At 40.9% G+C, this 25,805-nt stretch overlaps 1 protein-coding gene across 5 annotated transcripts in view; it reads right to left on the bottom strand.

The window, feature by feature from the left end:
* Positions 1–25,805, bottom strand: part of PSD3 (pleckstrin and Sec7 domain containing 3) — a 488,844-nt gene that overhangs the window by 77,844 nt on the left and 385,195 nt on the right. For all 5 annotated transcript variants that reach the window (XM_056116950.1, XM_056116951.1, XM_056116952.1 and 2 more), the window contains one exon: positions 3,525–3,595. In XM_056116950.1, the coding sequence (XP_055972925.1) occupies positions 3,525–3,595 (71 nt within the window). The remainder of the gene's footprint in view (positions 1–3,524; positions 3,596–25,805) is intronic.

Here is a 25,805-nt window from a genome sequence, read left to right on the forward strand (position 1 = left end):
AGACAAAGAGTGGCAGATTGTGCTAGGATAGAAGAGATACCTCCACAATGTCAAGTGGATAGAAGGCACATCAACTATCTAATCAGGCCTTGAGGGACTGAAAATGGAAGTTAATCACAAACAGAAATAGAGAAGCAACTTAAAAATATGGAAATTAAATAGCTTATTATTGATCAACCAGTGGGCCAGAGATAAAATTAAAATTAAAGATTCAATAAAAAATATATAGTAGAAGACTAATATCGAAGACAAGGGAAAACAAGGGCTAGCAGGACTGGTCACTGGTTGGAATCTACCACAAGTGTTTATGGTGCGAAGGAAAGATAGGGTAGAGAAGAGACTAGTATGACAATAATAGTTGGAAATGATCATACCGGACAAGAATTTAAAGTAAGTTAAGATATAAACATGACAACCTTTCAATATTTGCATTGTAAACCACAATGCCCAAAAGCAGGGGTGGTGGGGGGGAGACACAAAGAGAGAGACAGGGAGCGAGAGAGACAGAGACAGAGACCAAGATTTCTGCCATCGAGGCAAGTTGGGGGTGGGGTGGGTGTGATGGGAGGGAAACTGGAGACACTGGTGCTGGGAAATGTATGCTGGTGGAGTATTATTTACCATATTAATAAAAGAAAAAATCATACGATCATATCAATGGATCACGATCACGGTCCTCCTGTTGTTCATCGATCTCCTCAAGCGGGCCCAGTAACATTGTGAGACTTGTTACTGTGTTTGGCGTATCGAATATGTCACGGGGAGCTTGCCAGGCTTTGCTGTGCGGGTGAGACACTCTCAGTAGCTTGCCGGGCTCTCCGAGAGGGGCGGAGGAATTGAACTCAGGTCGGCCATGTTGGCTGCGTGCAAGGCAAATACCCTACCTGCTGTGCTATCACTCCAGCCCATCAATGGATAAAAAGAGATTATTTGACAAGATCCATTCATAATAAAAGCCACTCACCAAAATGGTAATGAAAGGAACTTCCTTTAACCATTTATCACATGCCCATAGAAAACATACTCAATGGGGAAAAACTAAAAGTCTTCTCTCTAAGATCAAGCACAAGACAATGTTGCTCACTCTTATCATTTCTATTCAATATAGCACTGGAGGGCTGGAGTGATAGAACAGTGGGTAGGGTGTTTGCCTTACACACAGCCAACATGGCTGACCCGAGTTCGATTCCTCTGCCCCTCTTGAAGAGCCTGGAAAGCTATCGAGAGTATCTCGCCTGCACAGTAAAGTCTGGCAAGCTCTCGTGACGTATTTGATATGCCAAACACAGTAACAAGTCTCACAATGTTACTGGGCCCACTTGAGCAAATCAATGAACAATGGGAGGACGGTGACAGTGATAGTACTGGAAGAACTTGCCACAGCAATTAGGCAAGGAAAAGTCATGGAATCAGAGTATAAATATCATCAAAATGTCAATACTCCAAAAGCATTGAACAGATTTCATATAGTTTCCATAAGGCTACTCATGCCATTTTTAAAAAATATCAATCAGTCTTGAAATTCATATGGAACAATAAACTCCTCTTGAATAGCTATAAAAATCCTGGGTAAAAATAACTTCAAAATGTGCTACAAAGTAGTAGCAATTAAAAGCAATATGGTACTTTAATAAATACCAACACTTAGATAAATTGATAGAGTTGATTATCCTGAGATCTTTAGTTATATGATCATTTAAATTTGATAAAAGGAGCAATAAATATGAAGTGGAGCCAGAAAATCCTCTTCAACAAGTAGTGTTGGGAAAACTGGTCAGCTACATACAAAACTATGAACTTGGACCTCTTTCTAATGCCATGCACAGAAGTGAAAACAAAATGGATGGAATACCTGGAAATCACCTTGGATCCATACAGCACATAGACAAAAATGTAGCCCTCTTTGTAAGGCCATGCACAAAAGTCAAATCAAAACTGATTAAAGAACTTGATATTCGACCCAATTCTATAAGGTACAGAGAGGAAAATGCAGGGATCTGGATAGTATCATGCTGACTGAGGTTAGTCAGAGGGAAAGACACTGACATGGAAAAATCTCTCTCATATTAAGGGCATAGTGATGAAATAAAAAATACATAAAGACAATGGAAACAAAGAATATGAGAATTGGCATTCAGTAGGAAACATTCTACCTGAGGAAGTTGGGGTATAAGACAGGGAGGGGCTAACATCACTTGTGGTGGGAATCATTCAAGCAGGGTGGTGCTGAAACATACTAAAGTGTTATGAAGGAAGCTCTATCAGCAACAGGAATGTAAATCACGTTGCAGAAATGCAGAAACAAGCAAACAAAAATGCCTCTCACAGAAGCGGAGTGGTTAGGAAGCAGAAAAGTTGGGGGCACTGGTCAAGAGGAAGGGACAACGGTGAAGGGGTTGGTGTTGAAACACTGCATATCTGAAAGTTGTTCAATTATGAATAACTGTAGTTTCACAGTGACTAAATAAAAATTTCCAAAAAAATTAAAGACAAATCTAATACCTGAAACTGTAAACTCCTAGAAGTAACCATAGGAAAATTTCTTCTGGTTATAGTCATGAACTATAACCAGAAGTTCATTTCTATGTTTTGGGTGCCATTCTTTGGTATGGCACCAAAAATATAGAAAGGAAATCAAATAGATGAGTGGGACTACACACAATTAAAATTCTTCTGCTTAATGAAAAATAGAATTAAGTTTAAATATGATACTATGGAATAGAAAGTATTTTAAAACTACATAAATTACATGAAATAAATATTTAAAGTACAAAAAGTTCTTACAACTTAGAGTCAACAAATTACCTGATTAAAAAATGGGCAAAGATCACTGTATGACTGAAACATAATCACAAAAGTTTGTAAGTCTGTAACTGTATCTCATGGAGATTCATTAAATTTTTTAAAAAATGGGCAAAGAATATGAATAGGCATTTCACCATAGATAGTATAGAGCCAATAGATATATGAAGATTATCTATATACACAGAGAGTTCTATCACCTCATAACTGTTAGAATTGACATTATAAAACTTTCTTGGGGGCTGCTCAAGCAGTACTTAGAGGACTCTGGCACTAACCCTGGTTATTCTTGGCCAATTGAGATCTTCAGTTGAATGAACTGGTCCAAGGATATGATAGCCAAGATATGTATCTATGTAGATCATGTGAAATCAAACCTGATGGCATATTCAAAATTTCTTGTTGGACATAGATTACCCATTTTCTCTGATCTCTTTTACCTTCAAACATATACACTAAACTCACACAGTCCCTCTGATCTCACAGACAACCTCTTGCTACCTTCATTCATGTATATGTACATGATATATATAATTTCACCATACAGAAAAAAAATCCAAAAGAACTTATACATTAACTTTGTCTGTAAAAAAAAGTAAACATTTTGTGGGTAACACATGTTTGATAACAACTAAGGAAAATTTATATACATATAGTTTTTGTATATAATTTTTATACATTGCAAACGTTTCATGGGCTTCCTTTTTCATTATTTATCTTACCTTTTGCAAGTACAAAACTGTTCCTTTCAGCACAGCATAAAAGGTTTTCCACCCTCTCTTTCCTCTTGGAGCTAGAAAGAAATATATGGACAATATCACTTGACAGAAATAACCACACAGAAAAAACCAAATGAGAAACATATTTCAAAAATGATTAGGTTAGAAAGTTGGTGGATATTAGTCATGCAGATTAGTAATGGTGGAAACTAAATTCATTATTCTCTATTCATACCATACACTAGACAGCATTCTGAAAATGTTTTCCATTTATTATCTCATTTAATCCTTATGGTTCCTAGGTATTTTACAAAATGGAAGAAGTGAGAAAGATCTGGCTCATGAGACTAAAGAGAGGAGCAGCAGAATTATTAAACACACATCACAGTTTTACAATCTAAACTCTAGGGTTGAAGCTAACAGCTCAGAAGACTCTATGAACAATAACCAGATCTATAACCTCTGGAACTTTAGGGACACCATGACGCTGACATTTAATACACTCAAAGAAACAATGGTACATGCATAAGAAAACATGAGAGAAGATATGAGAAAACTACACTCAGAAGTGACAGAACTGAAGAGTATAATAAATGAAATAAAAATCTTACTGACAGGCCTCAACAGCAGAGTGATAACAACTAAGGAAAAATTATATACCTAAATTATATGTATATAATTATATGTGTATATAATTATATGTGTATATAATTACATATGTATATAATTTTATACATAAATATAATATGCGTGTATATACACAGACATACACATATTATTGGTTGGTGTGTGATGCTGGTGATCAAACCCAGATCTCAATTGTGCAGGGCACAAACTTTGCCACTGAGGCACACCCCTGATCTTGACTACAAACTTTGTAAATAAAAAAGTGACTACCAAGAGGGAACCATGTATAATTTTAAATATAATCATACTTACATACCACTTACATAAAATAATATATAATAAATACTGATTGCATTTTTCAATATATGCCAAACCATAATACTACTGATGTGAAAACAGGAACAAAGTGACCACAGGCTGAATAGGAACAAAGGGAGAAGGCTGAGGTGCCCCACTGAACTGCAGAAGAGCTGGTATCCATCCTAGATTTAAACCCATTCTCTTACCAAGCCATAATTTAGTAACTTCTTGGCAGATCCCCAAGTTCTCAAGATATCTGCTATTTCATTTTAAATTGTGGAGAGTTCACATGAGACAAAACATTGGCTAATTCTAGAAAGGAACTTAAGAGAAAACACTGAAATAGAGGGAACATATGTTCTAGAAAGTGAGGTTTTCCCAAAGTCCTAGCACTAGGTTAGTGGTATCTTGAGACTCCTATAGTCTATAACATCTATAGATGCATATTTCTATTTGTGAAGCATAAATCTCTTATAGATGAATCCAGATGTATGTTCACATTTTTTCCACAAATTTTATTACTATTTTATGCCCACTAGAACCAGATTCTAAAGATTTCTCCAAATGAAAAGTGATCTTAAGTCCTTGAGTTTAATCCTTAACATATTTTTTCATCCCTCTCAAAAGTATAAAACTTAATCTTGTTTTTGTTTTTGTTTTTTTTTTATAATCTTGTTTTTGTCAAGTCTAATTTCATTGTTTTAGTTTAAGTGAAGCAATCATTTAGAACAAGTTAACTTAGAAGGAAGTAGCTAGCATATAGCTAGTATGCAATGAAAGTGCAACTCTAAATGCCTTTATAGGTATTTATACATTTGACACACTATAATGTTAAAACTTAAGTACTTATTCTATCCTAATTTTACAGATAGTATTATGTGAATGCAAATGAGTAGAATTCAGGGGATAAGGGACTAAAGTGCACAAGAGCAGGCTGGAAGGTTCTCAAAGGTTGGCTCACCTGTCTTGACACTGACACAAAGCAATAAATGAGGAGCTCTCATAAAGGTAACTGCAGAGGGGCTAGAGCAGTAGCACAGTGGGGAGGGTGTTTACCTTGCATACGGCTGACCCAAGTTCAATCCCCGGCATCCCATATGGTCCCCCAAGCACCATCAGGAGTAATTACTGAGTGCAAAGCCAGGAGTAACCCCTAAGCATTGCCATGTTTGACCAATAAAGAAAAAACAATGACTGCAGAATGAGCTCAAAATGATTTCACTGCACATATACTATTAAACACATAACACTGAAAAATGAGCTGTAACTATTGTCATATAATGTAATAAAGGGGGAAATGAGTGGGGTTATTGATTGGAAATCGAATATATTTTATTTAAATTGTTTAGATAAGATAGGGATAGTAGACAGTTGGAGGGTACACTTTAAAATAAAGTTGCCACTTTGTCTCTAGGTTAGGAGGCCCCAAGAAACTCACCACCCCCTGGCTTAGATCCTCCCAGCCCTGGTCCTCAAACCAGAAGCAGCATGGTGTCACGGCAGTTTGTTCCTCAGGGTTCCCAGTTTGCCCCCAGGTTACGAGGCCCTTTGAAGCTGGGGCTGCCATGCAGCCACACACTCTTGATCTCTTCACATTTCACTGTAAACACAGGAAGACATCCTAAATGCAGTTTCCTAGCCACAAAAAAAAACACTGCCCTTCCAACTGCAAGTCACAATGGGAAAGCAACACATATTGGCATGCACAGTGGCAGAAGATGGTAGCCCTGAAACTCAACCAGCAATAATGGACTTTGTAACCTCAGAAATATTGAGGATGTTTAAGAATTTAAAGAAACAATGAACAGATCACCAATAAACACAAGAGGATATGATCAGAAATGAGAAAACTACAAATAATTATGACAGAACTGAAAAACCTGGTAGGCAAAATGAAGAACTCAGTGAAAGAAGGCACCAGCAGAGTAACAGATGCTGAGGCCAGAATCAGTGAGCTCCATCTTCAAATTGTACTACAAAGCAGCAGTAATTACAACAGCAAGCTACGGGAATAAAGAGAAACCCTTGGGTATATAAGTGAATTATATTTGATCTAAGCAATAGGTATTATTGCCTCTTTTACACAATAATGGCTCCATTGTTAATTACATTCCTAGTTCTGAGAGAGTAAGAGGCTTAGAGGCTACTTTTCTAGGAATTTTCAAGTTACCATACAGGACAATTAAAGGAAATGAATTCTAAAGGCACAGTTAAGAAGGGGAAACTGCCCACGTGATAATCTTTTACAGTGGTCATGAAGTATTATACTTGAATGACAGTGAATGCAGGTGTAGAGAAAGGAGATTAGTAGAAGAGAATTCAAGTCAGGCATGCACCCTAATTTCACTGAACTCCTAATTTCACCTCCAAAGTTGTCCCTTATTCTGATGCATGATTCCCTTGTGGTCCAACATTTATGCAGAGTAATGATTATAGCAATAATAATTCATCGATTGTTATTCATCGATTGCCTCGAGCAGGCCCCAGTAACATCTCCTTCATCCTAGCCCTGATATTTTTAAGAAAGTGCTATATTCAAGGCTCTTTAGGAGAATGAGACCCATCATTGTTACTGGTATTTGGCATATTGGGTACGCCACGGGAAGTTTGCCAGACTCTGCTGTGTGGGCAGGTTACATTCCGTAGCCTGCCAGTTTGTCCAAAGTAGGAATGAGGTAATAAGATGTCATAATAAGATGTTGTGCGGCCCTGAATGCGGCTGTGCGGTTCCGGGAGCTGGTTTTTATAGTCTCTGAGTCTTGGCTGTTGATGGGATTATACGGCGCCAGGGGGCCAGTTGGTGGGTATGACCCCCACCTACTGGAATTCAGAAGATCTGGGTGGAGGATGCTCAGCCCCGATCTGAGTAGGCTTGGAGATCTAAGCCCCGGGACCCACTTGCCTTGTTCCTCTGTCAGTACCTTCAGGTGTGCGGAGAGTGGACTCAGCATGGTGGTGGCTGGTCCTGGAGGTCTTCAGCTGCCAGAGACCTGGTCAGGGCGGGGAGGAAAGCTCAACCCACTTCCCTTCAAGGGGCCCCGGCGAGGACAGCCAGGCGCGGGTGCAGGACTGCACTGTTCTCTTCCGGGAGCTGGTTTTTATAGTCTCTGAGTCTTGGCCGTTGATGGGATTACACGGTGCCAGGGGGCCAGTTGGTGGGTGTGACCCCCGCCTACTGGAATTCGGAAGATCTGGGTGGAGGATGCTCAGCCCCGATCTGAGTAGGCTTGGAGATCTCAGCCCTGGGACCCACTTGCCTTTGTTCCTCTGCCAGTACCTTCAGGTGTGCGGAGAGTGGTCTCAGCATGGTGGTGGCTGGTCCTGGAGGTCTTCAGCTGCCAGAGCCCTGGTCGGGGTGGGGAGGAAAGCTCAACCCGCTCCCCTCCAAGGGGCCTCGGCGAGGACAGCCAGGCGCGGGGGCAGGAGACTGCACTCTTCTTTTCCGGGAGCTGGTTTTTATAGTCTCTGAGTCTTGGCCGTTGATGGGATTACACGGAGCCAGGGGGCCAGTTGGTGGGTGTGACCCCCGTCTACTGGAATTCGGAGGATCTGGGTGGAGGATGTTCAGCCCTGATCTGAGTAGGCTTGGAGATATCAGCCCCAGGTCCTGCTCGCCTTTGTTCCTCTACCGGTACCTTCAGGTGTGCGGAGAGTGGCCTCAGCATGGTGGTGGCTGGTCCTGGAGGTCTTTGGCTACTGAAGCCCTGGTCGGGGCAGGGAGGAAAGCTCAACCCGCTCCCCTCCAAGGGGCCCCGGTGAGGACAGCCAGGCGCGGGGGCAGGAGACTGCACTGTTCTCTTCTGGGAACTGGTTTTTATAGTTTCTGAGTCTTGGCCGTTGATGGGATTACACGGAGCCAGGGGGCCAGTTGGTGGGTGTGACCCCTGCCTACTGGAATTCGGAGGATCGGGGCTGAGCATCCTCCACCCACATCCTCCACCCAGCAATAATAATTATTACAGAAATAACGAAAATACATATTAAATATGTTTTGGGACTATACCCAGCTGTGGCCAGAATTCACTCCTGTCTCTGTGCTCTAGGATCACCCCCAAATGGGTACAGGGGACCATATGTGGTGCCAGGGATTAAAGTATTCTGGCCTTGTGCACGGCAAAGCACCATACCTGCTATACTATCTTTCTCTCAAAACATATACAGTTTTTAAGCGTTTTCAAGGCTTGATTTTTCAACTAATAACAACTCTATGAAGAAACCTTGGTTCTATACAACAACCACCACTTCTGTGCTTGCCTGTATACAGGGAATGAAGGAAACTGTCCCGGTTAGTTCACATATGGGGTGGAATGATTTAATGGCAGATCCAGAATGGATCTTAATGTATCAGGAAAAACTTGAACCAAAAAGGTTTTAAGGGACATACATAGCAGCATTTTTAAACCATTTTATACCTGTGAACTGGTACCTTTCCACAGACTGACATAACTAAAGGGGAGTAGATCACTATTTTTTATCCTTTCTATATTTGTGTACCACCAACTGAAGGACAGTGATCCATGGAAAACACTGATCTAAATAAAAATTCCCTTCTTATCCACCCTGTTAAGGCAGCAATTTCCATCAAACCCTGGGTCAGAAAAAGAAATGAATAGGCAAATAGGTTAGAGAGATAATATAGCAGAGAGGCACTTGCTTTGCTTGCCCAGGTTTGATTCCTGGCATTACATGTGGTTCCCTGAGCAGTGCCAAGAATGATCCCTGAGTACAGAGCTAGGAATAATTTCCAAGAACCACTGCACATTGACCCCCCAAACAAACAAAAAGGCCTCTGCTATTGTTATTTTATTCTATGCACATATATACAACAAATCTGCAAATACAAAATGACAGTTATTTCAAAGATGGATGGCACTATTCATACATTTTTACAATTATAATAAAGTTCATATTGTTTCCCAACTCATTATTACATATATGAAGAAATTTTGAAGAAATATAAAAACAACAAGCAATCATGGTTTCTGCTATTTCCACTGGTTTTTAAAAATAATTAAATGCACAAGTGGAAATAAAAGCATAGGCTTCCACCCACCCATTTTTCACAAGGAGACAACAATAAAATATTACTGAACAATCAAAGATTCAGTGAAAAGATAATACAAGCAGAATAAGATTTATTTATGTTAATCTGCCAAAAGGTATAAGCTATGTGAATAAATTTATGTACACCATACGCTCCAACTTTAGTTTCTTCTGAACTGGGAACAGATTGTGCTTAAGATTTTACTGTTCCAACTTTTCTATTTTATTCTAAAGGAAGAGAATTTTTTCTATACATAAAAGTCTCAACCTGTCTTTGATAATATTTTTTTCTCTTTTCTGCAGGTTTATATCAGAAAGATTTAAAATACGTGAAAAGACACAATATGTACATTTCCTAATTTTTAATATACTTTCTTTCATAGAGGCAGTCACATATTTCCTACATGTTGGTCCACAAAAATTCTTCCACTGCCACAAAAAAATGAACAAAAACATTATTCCCCCCCCACAAAGAGAAATTTTTAATTGAGAATCCTACACTAATGAGAAAGAATTCTTGAATCATGACATGAAATGTAGATCCCTATAATAGAACTCTTATAACTGTGTTAATCAACACTATCCTCTATCAAGATAATCCTGGACCAAAGTTACCATAAAGTATTATTATTATTTTTTCTTTTTGGGTCACACCCAGCAATACACAGGGGTTTCTCCTGGCTCATGCACTCAGGAATTACTCCTAGCAGTGCTTGGGGATCACATGGGATGCTGGGAATCAAACCCAGGTCGGCCGCATTTGAGGCAAACGCCCTACCCGCTGTGCTATAGCTCCAGCTTCCATAATGTATTCTTTATAGAGACCATCTAGTTCGAATTCTGGCTTTATCTGAATGACTTCTGTCGAGTCACCTAGCCAGCTTCTCCCTCCCTCCTTTTCCTTCTCAACTAAATAGGAATAAAACCGTAGCAACTTTATGGAGTTAATCTGAAAATTAGCATAGTCTTTATAAATTCTTTAGACATGTTTTTATATGTCAAATACCAGTAACAATGAAGGGTCTCATTCTCCTAACTCTGAAAGAGCCTTGAATATGGCACTTTTTAAAAAAATCTCAGGGCTAGGATGAAGGAGATGTTACTGGGGCCTGCTCGAAGCAATCGACGAAAAGGAATCTGCTTAAAGAAAATGTATTCTACATGTTATAATAGAAAGACTAAATTCAATTCACATTTTCAGTTTTTCAAAGTCAATATTTTGAGAAGAAAAAAGCAGCCTCAATTGGTGAAAACTTCTAACATAAAGGATTAAAACTTTAACTCAATTTTACTGAGAACAGTGTGGTATATAACACTTTTATTAATGTACTGCTTTAATTTTGTCGCTGGCCATGTCTTGATATTGGACATCTGAAACATAGATGCAAAAACAGAATCAAATGTAATAGGATAAGGGACAAAAGTGTATGGGATATATTTACCCAAGTATCCTGCCATAAAAAATGTAGAAATATAATTTAAAGGACAGCAAGACCCTTGCTAACACATTTCAGGAAGCCATAAGAGAGTGCAGTGTTTGGAGAATCAAAAGACCACACATAAATCAAGAATGTCTAGACACACGTTTAAACATATAATCCTGGCAAAAAGAGTATTTAGCAAGAATGATATACTGATAAGAGAAAGAAAGAGATCACCAGAGCAGACAATTGTTCCCCATGAGAACTTCCTAGCAAGGGTCTTTACCCAGCCTGAGATACTTAAGGAAAAAATCGAGATGATCAGTTTCTCCACACCTGGACACTCGTTCTGGAGTTACCTGTATCCCTATGCAGGAAGAATAATTTCTTCTTTTTACTTCATGGCATTCCATGTTGTGATTTTAAGGGTTGTGATTTTTTTTCCCCCTTTATTTTATTTTATTTTTTTTAAAGTTGTAGATTTACAATTTTTTGTGCTTTGGTTTCAATTATACAATGATCAGATACCCATCCCTCCACCAGTGCCCATTTTCCACCACCATGGATAATATCCCTCCCACCCCCATTCCCCCATCCCCCCTGTCTCTGTGGCAGGGCAATCCCCTGTGTTCTCTCTCTCCTTTTGGGTGTTGTGGTCTGCAAAAGAGGCATTGAGTGGCAAACATGTTCAGTCCATAGTCTACTTTCGACATGCATCTCCCCTCCTGGGAGGATCCTCCAAACATCCTTTATTTGGTGCTCCCTTCTCTATCTGAACAGCCCTTTCCTCTAGGATACCCGGCTGGCCTCTAAGTTATGGAGTAATCCTCCTGGTCCTGATCTCAGCTATTCTTGGGTATTAATCTCATACTTTGTTACTTTATATCCCCCAGATGAATGCAATCTTTCTATGTCTATCCCTCTCTTTCTGACTCATTTCGCTTAGCATGATACTTTCCATATTGTACCACTTGTATGTAAATTTCATGACTTCATCTTTTCTAAGAGCTACATAGTACTCCATTGTGTAGATGTACCAAAGTTTCTTTAACCAGTCATCTGTTCGTGGGCATTCAGGTTTCTTCCAGTTTCTGGCTATTGTAAAGAGTGCTGCAATGAACAAACAAGTGCAGCTGTCACTTCGACTATACATTTTTGCCTCTCTGGGATATATTCCCAGGAGTGGTATTGCTGGGTCAAATGGGAGCTCAATTTCTAATTTTTTTAGAATCGTCCATACTGTTTTCCAGAAGGGCTGAACCAGTGGACATTCCCACCAACAGTGAAGGAGTGTCCCTTTCTCGCCACATCCACGCCAGCATCGGTTGCTTTTGTTCTTTTGAATGTGGGCCAGTCTCTGAGGTGTGAGATGGTATCTCATTGTGGTTTTGATCTGCATCTCCCTGATGATTAATGATGTAGAGCATTTTCTCATGTGCTTTTTTGCCATTCGGATTTCTTCTTTGAGAAAGTTTCTGTTCATTTCATTGCCCCATTTTTGCATGGGGTTGGATGTTTTCTTCTTGTGGAGTTTAACCAGTATTTTGTATATCCTGGATATCAACCCCTTGTCAGATGTGTATTCGGTGAATATCCTTTCCCATTCTGTAGACTGTCTTTGTATTTTGGTCACTGTTTCTTTGGAGGTGCAGAAGCTTCTTAGTTTAAGATAGTCCCATTTATCTATCTCTGTTTTCACTTGCTCGGCCAGTGGCGTGGCATCTTTGAAGATACCATTAGCTTCAATGTCATGGAGGGTTTTGCCAACTTTATCTTCAATGTACCTTATGGTTTACTAAGTCCCTTTCTTCCATTGTTTCCCTCAAATTAAGTATGTCCTTGCTAAGCTTGAGTCTGGTTGATCTATCAAGAGGTGACAAAGCAGTGTTGAAGTCTCCCACTAGTATTGTGTTGCTATTGATGTCTTTTTCCAAATCTATGAGTAGTTGTTTTAAGTACTTTGCTGGTCTCTCATTAGGTGCATATACATTTATTATTGTAAGTTCTTCCTGTTGTACAGATCCTCTGATCAATAAGAAATGGCCTTCACTGTCTCTTATGACCTTCCTCACTCTGAAATCGATGTGGTCTGATATAAGGATGGCTACCCCAGCTTTTTTATGGGAGCTGTTTGCCTGTAGGATTGTTTTCCAGCCTTTGACTCTGAGTCTGTGTTTGCTTTGACTATTGAGATGCGTTTCTTGCAGGCAGCAGAATGTTGGGTTCAATTTTCTAATCCATCCTGCCACTCTATGTCTTTTAATTGGTGCGTTTAGCCCATTGACATTGAGAGAGATTATTGTTATGGGATTTTGTCCCATTGTTCTGTTAAAATTTGGTGTATTTGAGGGGCCTTTCTTGCCTTAAAGTAGCCCATTTAGTTGTTCTTGTAACCATGGTTTTGAGTCTATGAAGTTCCTGAGCTGTTGTTTGTCTGTGAAACTGTGTGTTGTTCCTTCTATTATGAATGAGAGTCTTGCTGGGAAAAGTATTTTGGGGGAGACATTTATTTCATTGAGTTTTTTTACTATGTCCCACCACTGTTTTCGGGCCATGAGGGTTTCATCAGAAAAATCAGCTGTGAATTTTAAGGATGCTCCTTTGTAAGAGATTTCTTTCTTCGATCTTGCTGCTTTCAGAATTTTGTCTCTGTCTAAGGTTTTGGTCATTTTGATCAGAATGTGTCTTGGGGTATTTTTATTCGGATTTCTTCTAGCTGGTACCCTTCGGGCCTCCTGAATGTGGTCACAAGTTTTCTTCAGCTCTGGAAATGTTGTAGCAATGATGTCTTTGACAGTTTCTTCTTCATCGAGGTTTTCTTCCTGTCCCTCTGGGACTCCAATAATTCTTATGTTGCCCCTCTTGGCTTCATCATGATCTTCTCTTGCCATCTGTTCCCGAATTGTGAGTCTCTTTTCCATTTTCTGCTCTTTTCTGGAGAGTCTCTGAACTTCATCTTCGAGCTCACTGATTCTGTTCTCAGCCGCTCTTACTCTGCTGCTGAGGCCTTCCACTGAGCTTTTCAATTCGCCTACGAGATTTTTCAGGTCTGACATTTCTGATTGCATTTTCCTCATTTCTGCCTTCAGATCCTCTTGTCTTCTATTGGCATTGCTTTCCATTGTTTCTTTTAATTCCCTAAGCATCCTAAGTAGCTCCCTTCTGAATTCCTTGTCAGAGAGGTTGTCTAGCACTACAGTACTGTTGGTGTCATCTGGGCTAGACTCTTCAATATGAATGTTTGGTGGGCTTTTGCGTTGCTTTACCATTGTGAGAGGTGTGGTTTAGTACTTCACGTTCATTGTTACTATTCTGCTTGATATGCAGTGTGAGTTAAGATAGGCTTATGAGTTATTGGCTACTGTGTTTCTAGTGGCTGAGCTAAAATAGAGAAGTTTCCATCTAAGAAGTTAGCTTATGGTTCCTATGGCATATGTAGTGGGAAAATAACGCGGCCGCGGCTCCGGAAAGAGTCCCTGGCACTGGGCGAGGAGTTGGGAATGTCTCCTGTTTGGAATTGGAGCCGTTCAGCTTTGTTGCCCAGAGTTGGGCCTCTGTGCCCGTCCCACGCAGATCAGGGGTTGAAAACCGGCTGTCTAGGGGCTGTTTCTAGCTGCGCGTGCCCAGAGAGGAACCCAGGCCCTTGGGGGCGGGCTGTACCTGTTGGAATTGGAGCCGTTCAGCTTTGTTGCCCAGAGCTGGGCCTCTGTGCCCGTCCCACGCAGATCAGGGGTTGAAAACCGGCTGTCTAGGGGCTGTTTCTAGCTGCGCGTGCCCAGAGAGGAACCCAGGCCCTTGGGGGCGGGCTGTACCTGTTGGAATTGGAGCCGTTCAGCTTTGTTGCCCAGAGCTGGGCCTCTGTGCCCGTAAGGGTTGTGATTTTAAGGGTGCAAATTTCCTTTATTTTGAGGCTCTCCTCTCTTTCAATGGAGAAGCCTGAATTCTTTTTAGAATTATTACCCTCTTTAAAACAGTATTTTGGTCTTGTCCTTTGAGCCTGGAATCCAAGGTCATGGGGTTCAGCTTCCCTGCTCCCAGAAGCCTGGCAGACCTCCATTACCTCCATTACCTACACTACCCAGCAATGGCCACGCTCCAGGACTCTTTCCGGACACTCAGGCCGAGACTCACCCACGAGTGAAGACCCACAGAACCAAGGAAGCGGAACTCCTGACCTTGGATTTCAGGCTCAATGGACCGGGGAACAGAGATCCTCTGCCTGCTCCCAGCAGCCCGGCAGACCTCCATTACCTCCACTACCTCCTCTACCAAGCTGCCGCCATGCTCCAGGATGCTTTCCAGACTATGCGGCTACTTTGCAGCTGCACAACACATCATAAAACACTTAATACAAGATTACCACACCATATTTTATTGGGTTCAATTATGGTTTGAACTATTGGAACACCTGCAAGGACGATTAGAGGCCGCCCTAAAAGCCTCTATCCCTCTCAGAGAGCCTAGCAATCTACCGAAAGTGTCTCACCTGCACGATAGAGTCTGGCAACCTACCCGTGGTATATTTGATATACCAAAACCAGTAAATACAATGGCTATCATTAACCTGACCCTGAAAGAGCCACCAATATGGCAGTGTTAAGAAGGATGAGGAAGGAGAGGCTGATAAAATCTCAGGGCCAATCTAGGCTGCAAAAATGAAGAAGGACAAAAATGACTGTCTGTACTTTCAATGCACGTACACTGGCATTGGATGAATCCATCGAGGACCTGATGGTGCAAGCGTAAAAGATCAAGTATGACATCATTGGTCTGACCAAGACAAGGAGGCATCAATCACATAATGCTGTTTACAACACTGGGGAAGAACAGTTCTTGGAACATGCAACAAAAGAGGCATCAGTGGTGTCGGTGTCCATATGAATATGAAGTTGGCAATATACATTGATTCATTTGAATGCCTAACAACCCGAATAGGATGATTACACTTGAATAGATGTGGATCAATGCCAGCAGTTTCTATCTTTGTTGTCTACGCACCAACATCCAATTATGATGAAGGATAAATTGAGAAGTTCTACACGGAGCTGGAGAGGTTCTATAAAGACCACACCTTCTACAAGATCATTGTCGGTGATTTTAATGCCAAGATAGGACCGAGAAGATCATCCGAAGAACTCCAAATTAAGACCCATGGCCTAGAATTGAACGAACAGGGTGAGATACTGTCTGAGTTCATCATGTTGACCAATACCATCCATGGTAACTCACAATTCCAGAAGGCCAAATCTAAACTTTGGACATGGGAGTCTCCCAATGGATGGTTCCACAATGAAACTGATCACATCATATGCAATTGACGGTCTTGCCTGACCAATGTCACCATTGTCCCAAAATTCCAAGTGGGATCAGACTACGTCTCCTCCGTGCAAAATTCTACTTCACAGAGCGGGGAGAAAGGGCTGTAAAGTTTAGGAAGAGAATTCCCAGAATGACCACCAACTGGGAGCTCTTTGGCACTATTGCAGCAAGATGGGAAGATGCCGTCATTGACAATATTGATGAGGAATACGATCGACTGGTTCAGCACCTCCATGATTGTGTGAGGAATGCTGAGAAAGAGATAGCCACAAAAAGAAGCCTGTGTTCGAAAACTCTTGATCTCATTTGCCAACGTGGCTTGGCGCAAACCTCAGGCAACCACAAGCAAATGTACAAGCTGGCAAAGAAGTGCAGAGAAGCAGTAATGGAAGACCTCAAAGAGAGAAGAGCTGTGGTGCTGGCAGATGCAATGGAAGGTGGGAAAAGAATTTGCAAGGCCCACCTGTACTTTGCTAACTACAAGACCAAGATGACTGCCTCTGTCATCCTGATGGACTTATCACATCTTCCAGAAGGGAGATGGAGAAGATTATCCATGACTACTACTTGGATGTCTTCAATAGCCACATCCAACTGCCTACATACAAAATTATGCAAGATGGATATGTCATTCCCAAAGTTCTCCCTTCTGAAATCTGACACGCCATTTTGTCAGTAAAGAAGCGAACAGCACCTGGCCCATACAAGGTCAGACCCGAACACCTGAACAACCTGCCATCAGTACTCATAAATATACTGACTTGGCTCTTCACACGCTACCTGCCTGAAGCAAGGTTCCATCCCAATGGAAAACCAGCAGGACTGTACTACTGTACAAGAAGGGAGATATCCACAGCATTGGCAACTATCGCCTCATCTGCCTGTTGTCTGTCGTCTACAAGCTGTTCACTCGAGTCATCCTGAATAGGACTGGCAGAACTCTAGATGAAAGACAACCATGTGAGCAGGCCGGTTTACAAAAGGATTCCACACGATAACCAAGCTCATTGAAGTTTCTCAGGAGTTCAAGATGCTGCTCTGTCTAACGTTCATTGATTTAAAGAAGGCCTTTGATTCTGTTTAGACTGAAGCTGTCATCGAGGCCCTGGCCATACAGGGTGTTCAAACTCAATACATCAGGATCCTCCATGAGATGTATTGTGGATTCATTACCAGGATCTCACCATTCTACAGGGATGTGATCATAGATGTCGAGAGGGGTTCTACGCGGTGATACCATTTCATTAAAACTCTTCAGTGCCACCCTTGAGAACATAATGTGATGACTGGAATGGGAAGGAATAGGAGTGAAGATAGATGGTTGGCAACTACACCACCTCTGCTTCACTGATGACATCATTATAATAACTCCAAACATCAGCCAAGCAGCACAAATGCTGGTCATCTTCAACTGTGAGTGTGGAAAGGTTGGACTACAGTTGAATCTCATGAAGACAATGTTTATGAGAAAGTCTCATTCCTGATGTACCATTCGCTCTCAATGGGAGGAATATTTCTGAATGCAACATTTATGTGTACTTAGGTCCAGAAATCAACATGAAGAATGACCTGGCACCTGAGTTGCGCAGGAGGAAGAGAGCGGCTTGGAATGCCTTCAAGAGCATTGAAGAAATAGCTAAAAGGATGAAGAACCTCCGGCTCCAGGCACTTCTCTTCGATTCCACTGTTCTTCCTGCATTAACATATGCCTCAGAGACCTGAGCCCTATGAAAACAGGATGAGAACGCTACTTGGGTCTCCCAAAGAGGAATCGAAAGAGCTATACTTGGAGTATCATGCTTCATTCAAATGAGAGAAAGAATCTGGAGTTCCGACCTCTGTCGCCGGTCAATAATCAGAGATGCTGTCTCGTTTGCCAAGGTGTTGAAAATCAGATAGGCTGGACACGTAATGAGATTTGGAGACGACCCCTGGATAGAGCTATTACCGACTGGATTCCATGGATGTCAAAAGATCGCATGGTCGCCCACCTATGAGATGGTCAGACTTCTTTGTCAAGACCCTGAACAATCAGTTTGAGGCTGTTCATGTTCTAGAATGAGCAGATGCCATTGGGCTACACTACCATGTGACAGGGACGAATGGAGACGTTACTGGTGTGAGCTCAAGCAAATTGATGAGTAACCGGATTTCAAGTGATGAAGTGACTGTCTTGTCCTGAAATTCGTTATTTGTGGTTGAAGCAGGCAGACAGATGAGGAAATAAAACTAATATAGGATTAGTTAATAGGAAATTTATTTAGGAAATAAAACTAATATAGGATTTAAAGAAGTTCCTCTGTCTCTTGCCCTAAGAATCCACTTTGTATACACAGAAACTGAGTTTTGATAATACTATTTGGCACCAGCATAGTCCCAGAGCAGCCTGAGTCTCCTCTGGAGAGGTGTTCCATTAGGAACAAAGTGTGATAAGGAAAGCAGGTGGATCACCAAGTTTCAAGTCATTCCCTTTGATAATGTGGTAGCAATGGACTCATCTATATAGAAAGAACTGAGTGGGGGCAATTTGGAAGAAAATCTATAAAATCAACACTACAAAGGAAAGTGGTGAGCATTTCCATGCTGGGGTGTCGTTTGCATTTCCACATGGGATGTGTGTGGTCTGCATTTCCTCTCTATGCTTCCTCTCTATGCTTTCTCTTCTTCAGAAGCCTGTGTTTTCTCTTAAACATCATTCTCTTTCCTTACTCACAATCTCTAAATAAAACTGTTTCTTCACTATCTCCTCCTGAAATCCTTTTCCGGGAAGTTTATTTGGAAAGCCTGGGTAAGATTTAGGGCTGATTTTCCTTTTCTTCAAAGAATAATTTATTGCTCCAACTTGGGTTCCATGGCTCTCCAAGGAATTGGATGGCAAGGATCACTTCCCCAGTTGGGCAGAACAAGTGGAATCCAGGAGCAGTTTTGGAACCATCTCCTGAGGCCAGGAGACATGTTTGTGTTGTCCATGTGCTCTAGGACTTTTATCAGTCCTAGATTTCCCCTGGCACTTCACAGTGACTGATTAGGGAAGAGAGGGAAGTGGTAGACTCTCTTCCTGGGACTTATCTCTCCTCTCCCTATTTCACATGTCACCTGAAACACTGATAAAAAACAAGATAGTAGGAATCTGGATCCTGTGAAGAACATACCCTAGCTTCAGCATGAGCATCTTCATTCTCTGTAGACATGGTTCCAGTTCCCATGCAAATTTCCCACGTAACGTCAGTTCCAGATGCAGCTTTGTGACTACCATGGTGAAGTTGGCAGGACTTCATGGTCCCTGGAGCAGGAGCTCCTGCAGATTGTTTCTACACTGTTCTCTTGGGGAACACAAGTCACTAACAAGTAAATATATTTCTGTACTCACTTAGATGGGTTTTCACTGGCAGTCATTACTAGAAGCATGGCAAGATTTTAAATGGCTTTTGCTGTGATTGGAAAGAGGTTAGAACATGACGAGAATGTAGCATGACAAGCTTGAGGTTTCAGGAAATTTGTGTAGGCAGAAAGAAATATAAAAATGACTGAACACAAAATTCAGAAAAACACTTAGTCACATAATTTTTAGAATTTTGTCATTTGTACTGCAGTAACTCACATTCTCTCCAGATATAATGTTCTTTTCAAATATCATGACTTCCTCCTTCACTTCAGTAATGTTTCTGGTCAAATACCAGCCACCTAGGTGATTCTTCTGTTTATTCTGAAATTAAACACCTGCCCAACTCGCTACATTCTCTCCTTATTTTAGCTTTTTTTTTTAAAAAAAAATTATTAACCCCTGTTTAAAATAATACATATTATTAAGTTTCCCCATAGTACTATCAAATGTCTAAGTATGTACATTGATTTGTTTGAGTTTAGAGAACTGACTAAAAACTAAAAAAAGTAAAACTATATGTACTAAATTAGCATTAGTTGATTTGATTAAATATTAAAAATAAAAAGGCAAAAAAGGGCAGTTTTGGTATATATTATTTCTAAAATATGATGTTGGATATGAAATTAACAGTAAAAGCTCAGGGTCCAGAGGAACATAAAAAAGTCTCACAAATTAACATGGGTTTTGTGGCATCTGTACCCCACAAAGGGTCAGACAGGCTTTTTTCTGCATGCCCAGGTGTGCGGGAACTGGGGCGTAGATCTCCAAGCCTGCTCAGATTGGGACTGGGCCTCCTCCACCCAGTTCCCTCATCTTCCAGTATGTAGACGTTACACCCACCAACTGCCCCTGGTGCCATGTAATCCCATCAACAGCCAAGACCCAGAGACTATAAAACTCAGCTCCCGGAAGCACACAGCCGCTTCTTATTATCCAGTTTTTACTCTGGAGAACCTGGCAGGCTACCCAGAGTATCCTGCCCACATGGCAGAGTCTGACAAACTCCCCGTGGCATATTCAATATGCCAAAAACCAGTAACAATGATGGGTCTCATTCTCCTGACCCTGAAAGAGCCTCGAAAGTGGCACTTTCTAAAATCTCAGGGCTAGGACGATGGAGACATTACTGGTGCCTGCTCGAGGAAATCAATGAACAACAGGATGACAGTGATATAGTGATACAGCCCAGAAATTTACCAATAAAATTCATTAGGTCTGAAAAACTAATATCAACTGAAATGCAGTGTCATACAGTCTTTTATCATTAGGTACAGGATGCACCCTGGAAACTAAGAAGGAACTTTTCTCCTTGTTTGCTCCCTCTTCCTAACCAAAGAAGACTCATTATTACCATTTTAGGATCTAAAATAATTTAATCTGGGGGAAGCAGTGTCCAGATATGGGTTCAACTGTGAACAGATGCTTTCTGAGAACTCATTTTTCTACTCTCAGAGGAAAAGATGATTTCATTCTGTCCTTTTCATTTGATTTCCTTCTCTCCTTGACAACTCAGGTCCTTACTGGAGGACATATATCCTGATCCACATCATTTTACTTTAATGTTTACAGCATGTACACACACTCACATATATACATATATATGTTATGAAATTTATTTTCCTTTAATTACCCATTTTGATTAGTCACCCACAGAAGAATACAGAGGGGTGAGGATTTTCCCCCTTGTGTTCAACAGTTTTTAATTAAAGAACAGATATCCATTGTAAGGGACTTCAAAATTCTAGGAAACAAATGACACATTCTTATAGTCATTTGTTGATGGAGAACTTTATGCTTTTGATGACTATCCTAAAAAGTTCAACAGAGCAAAACGTTACCCTACATTTTAAAGTTCATATTAAATTTCAAATTGCATATTAACTACAAAGTCTAATAACTTCATTAATGTGAAAGTTATGAAAAACAATTCTGAGAATATCAGGTATATTAATTTTTTAGAATAATTTTTTGAATAATTTATAGAACTCTTGATAAGTTATAGAGAGCAAAATAAAATATAAAGTAAATTACTGCATCCATCTGTGAAAATCTGATTGCTGAATTAGATAAGTATGTTAATAAAGTGACACCAAATCAGTTTTCCTAAACTTCAAAGCACCAAGAATTCTCAGTCAGATCTGCTGAGCATGCACTTCTAAAAACAGCAACTCAAATAAGCTACTGTAATTTTATGAGAGTCCAAGGCACTCTGACACCTCTACAATACCCCTGAGCAAAACTATTCCTGATAAAGGAAAGAATTCATTGTGGCAGGAATATGCAGAATTTGTTCCCCAGGGGATGTGAGAACTATGCATTTCCCCCTAAATGTAGGTGCTCCCAAAGAGATAACTAGCTCCTCCTGATACTTAGTTCCTGTCCTCACTAGAATGCCACTAGTGTGCAGGGGTCAGAAAGTAATCCACTCTCTAGGACTGTACCTACGGTAAACCTTTGACCTTTTCCAAATCATGTCAAATTTCTTCCATTTACTTATAATTCTAGAGTTCTACAGCAGAACTTCTTACTTTGTTTCTACTCATAATCCCTGTTGCCTGAGAAATTTTTAAGGGATTCTGAGCATATTTATATATGTAAATAGATACAAAAAATAGGTAGCACTAGCACTGTAGCACTATCCTACTGTTAATCGATTTGCTAGAGCAGGCACCAGTAACATCTCCATTGTGAGACTTGTTGTTACTGTTTTTGGCATATCGAATACTCATCGGTAGCTTGCCAGGCTTTGCCTTGTGGGTGGATATTCTGTAGTTTTCATTGTAGAGGTCCTTTACCTCTTTAGTTAGGCTGATTCCGAGGTACTTGATTTTCTGGGGTACAATTATTAATGGGATTGTTTGTTTTCCATGTCACTTTCCTCTGTCTCATTATTTGCGTATAGGAAGGCCAAGGATTTTTGGGTATTAATTTTATAGCCTGTGACTTTACTGTAAAAGTCTATTGTTTCTAGGAATTTCTTGGTAGAGGATTTAGGATTCTCTAGATATAGTATCATATCATCTGCGAATTGATATCGGAAGAGAAATCAAGGAAGAGCTTGATTTCTTCCTTTCAAATCTAGATGCCCTTAATATCTTTTTCTTGCCTAACCGCTATTGAAAGTAATTCCAGTACTATATTGAACAGAAGTGGTGAGAGTGGGCATTCTTGTCTTGAACCTGATCTTAGGGGAAAGGCCTTTTGTTTTTCCCCATTGAGGATAATGTTTGCCGTAGGTTTGTTGTGAATGGTTTTGACTATCTTGAGGAAGGTAGAGAGAGGTAGAGGCCCTCCCGTTGATCGTCAATTTGCTTGAGCGGGCCCAGTAACGTCTCCATTGGAGACTTTGTTGTTACTGTGTCTGGCATATCGAATACTCTTGGTAGCTTGCCGGGCTTTCCGAGAGGGGCGGAGGAATCGAACTCGGGTCAGTCATGTTGGCCGCGTGTAAGGTGAACGCCCTACCCGCTGTGCTATCTTGAGGAAAGTTCTTTCTAAATCCATTTTGGTGAAAGTTTTCAACATAAACGGGTGTTGGATCTTGTCAAATGCTTTCTCTGTATCTACTGATATGATCATATGGTTTTTATCTTTACTTTTGTTGATATGATGGATTATGTTGATTGATTTCTGAATGTTAAACTATCCTTGCATCCCCGGGATGAATCCAAGTTGGTAATGGGATTTCCTTCCTGGAAAACAGTATGGGCGTTTCTCAAAAAATTAGAAACTGAGCTCCCATTTGACCCACCAATACTATTCCTGGGAATACATTCCAGAGATGCAAAAAAGTATTGTTGAAGTGATAGCTCCACTTGTTTGTTCATTGCTGCACTGTTTACAATAGCCAGAATCTAGAAAAAAAAAGTGCCCGAGAACAAATGACTTGTTAAAGAAACTTTGGTACATCTACACGATGGAATACTATGCAGCTGTTAGAAAGATGAAGTCATGAAATTTACGTACAAGTGTTTCTACATGAAAAATATCATGCTAAGTGAAATTAGTCAGAAAGAGAGGGACAGACATAGAAAGATTGCATTCATCTGTGGAATATAAAGTAACAAAATAGGAGACTAACACCCAAAAAATAGTCAAGATAAGTACCAGGAGGTATACCAAGCCAAATGCAAAGGTTCCTCTGGTCTTTGTTCCCTTTTCCTGCCCAGGGAGCCACCATGTCTTGGATGCCAGCTACATATGCTAGGGAAAAACACAGCTCAGATAGAGAAGGGAACACCAAGTAAAGGGTGGTGGGAGGATCCACCCAGGATGGGAGATACATGCTGAAAGTAGACTATAGACTGAAGATGACTGACACTCAATACCTCTATAGCAAACCACAACACACAAAAGGAGAGAGAGAACAAAAGGGAATGCCCTGCCACAGAGGTAGGGTGAGATGGGGGGGTATGGGGTGAGTGATGAGAGGAATACTGGGATCACTGGTGGTGGAAAATGGGCACTGGTAGAGGGATGGGTAGGTATTTGATCATTGTACAACTGAAACCCAAGCACAAAAATTTGTAAGTCTACAACTGTATCTCATGGTGTTTCATGAAAATAAATAAATAAATAAAACAGTATTTACTAAGCCCAACAGTCTTGGGTCCCTACTGGTAGGGCTCTTAATTTTATTATTACTATTATTATTATTATATTATTATTTTGCTTTTGGGTCACACCCAGCAATACTCTGGGGTTATTTCTGTCTCTTCACTCAGGAATTACTCCTGGTGGTGTTTGGGGGACCATATGGGATGCCAGGGATTGAACTCAGGTCGGCCGCGTGCAACCGCTGTGCTATTGCTCAGGTCCCAGGGTTGTTAATTTTAATGAGCGTATATTTTCCTTTGGAATCTGTCTGTTTTCTATCTTAGCACACTGCCACCTGAAATTCACCCAGGTGCAGGTATGGGAAAATTCCAGAATCACCTTCAATCAATTGCTCCTCTACCTGTAACACCCTGTTGCCAAGTAACTCCCACACCCCACAGTGAGCCATCCCCCTAAAAGCAACAATCCTGCTCCCACCAGAAAAAAACTTAGAGATTTCTTATTTATATAACCAACACTACTGGTATGTAAGGTTTGCTTGCGATGGCATGGTGGCTAGTTGATGACACAGTGACATGCCCAGAATCAAAGATCACCCAGCTCCCAGTGCAGAGGCCGGGACTTAAAGGCCTGCCTGGCAACAGGAAGCCACCAGACAGCATTCCTTGCTTCCTCACATCCATCGCCTGCAGGTAACAGGCCAAACCAAATGCAAAGGTTCCTCTGGTCTTTGTTCCCTTTTCCTGCCCGGGACAACTTAAAGACCCTGCTCAGTCTCTCCCAGGGTGCTGAGGCACTACTCCTGACTCCCCAGGGGAAGGTGTAAGGTCCATCCAGGTCTGTCTGGAGTGCACCCCAAGAGTTTTATATTTCCTTCACTTTTACTTGTCTCTTTCTCTCTATCGGCACTAGCAGGAGCCACACCCAGTTGTACTGGAGGCTTCCCCTGGGCTCTGTACTCAGGAATCACTCCTGGCAGCCACCAGGGACCATATGGGATGGTAGAGCTCAACCCCTCTGCAGCTGCAAGCAAGGCAAGTGCCTTGCCCACTGTACTATTTCTCTGGCCCCAGGAAACAGTATTTTAAATTAAAGATCAGAATCATCAACATGGTAAAACATTTAATAACAGAAAACTCTACTACCTGGGAACTCAAATGGCTGCCCTCAGGGTGTTGCTCTAACCTCAAATCAATAGCTCAAATTTCTTCATTCCTTGCACTAAATAGCTAAGTGGAAATAAAAGGAGGGGAAAACCTCAGCTTGGTCTTAAAATAGTTTGTTTTGCCTCCAGCTAGAGTCTCTGATATGAAGAGACAAAAGTCTTGGAGGGGTTAGGGTGGGGGGACTACTGTACTTTCATTACCTCCTAATTACAGTGTCACTGTTCCCAATGTTACACAATAGCAAAGGCTTCTGCCCGCACTGGTATTATAAACTCTATTTTCAGTAAGTGTGACTCAGAATACCATCTACTCTCTCAAATTTGACATGTGGGACTAAATTTTAAATGCTTAAGTTGTCATGCAAATGTGTAAACCCTCTCAAATGTAAATGAAACTCTATCTCAAGACCTTCTCAAATATCTTTATGTATTTCAAGTATTTACAATGAGCAATAGGAACTAAATCA

This window comes from Sorex fumeus, unplaced genomic scaffold (assembly GCF_029834395.1).
Source record: "Sorex fumeus unplaced genomic scaffold, SorFum_2.1 ptg000033l, whole genome shotgun sequence".
Classification (NCBI taxonomy): domain Eukaryota; kingdom Metazoa; phylum Chordata; class Mammalia; order Eulipotyphla; family Soricidae; genus Sorex; species Sorex fumeus.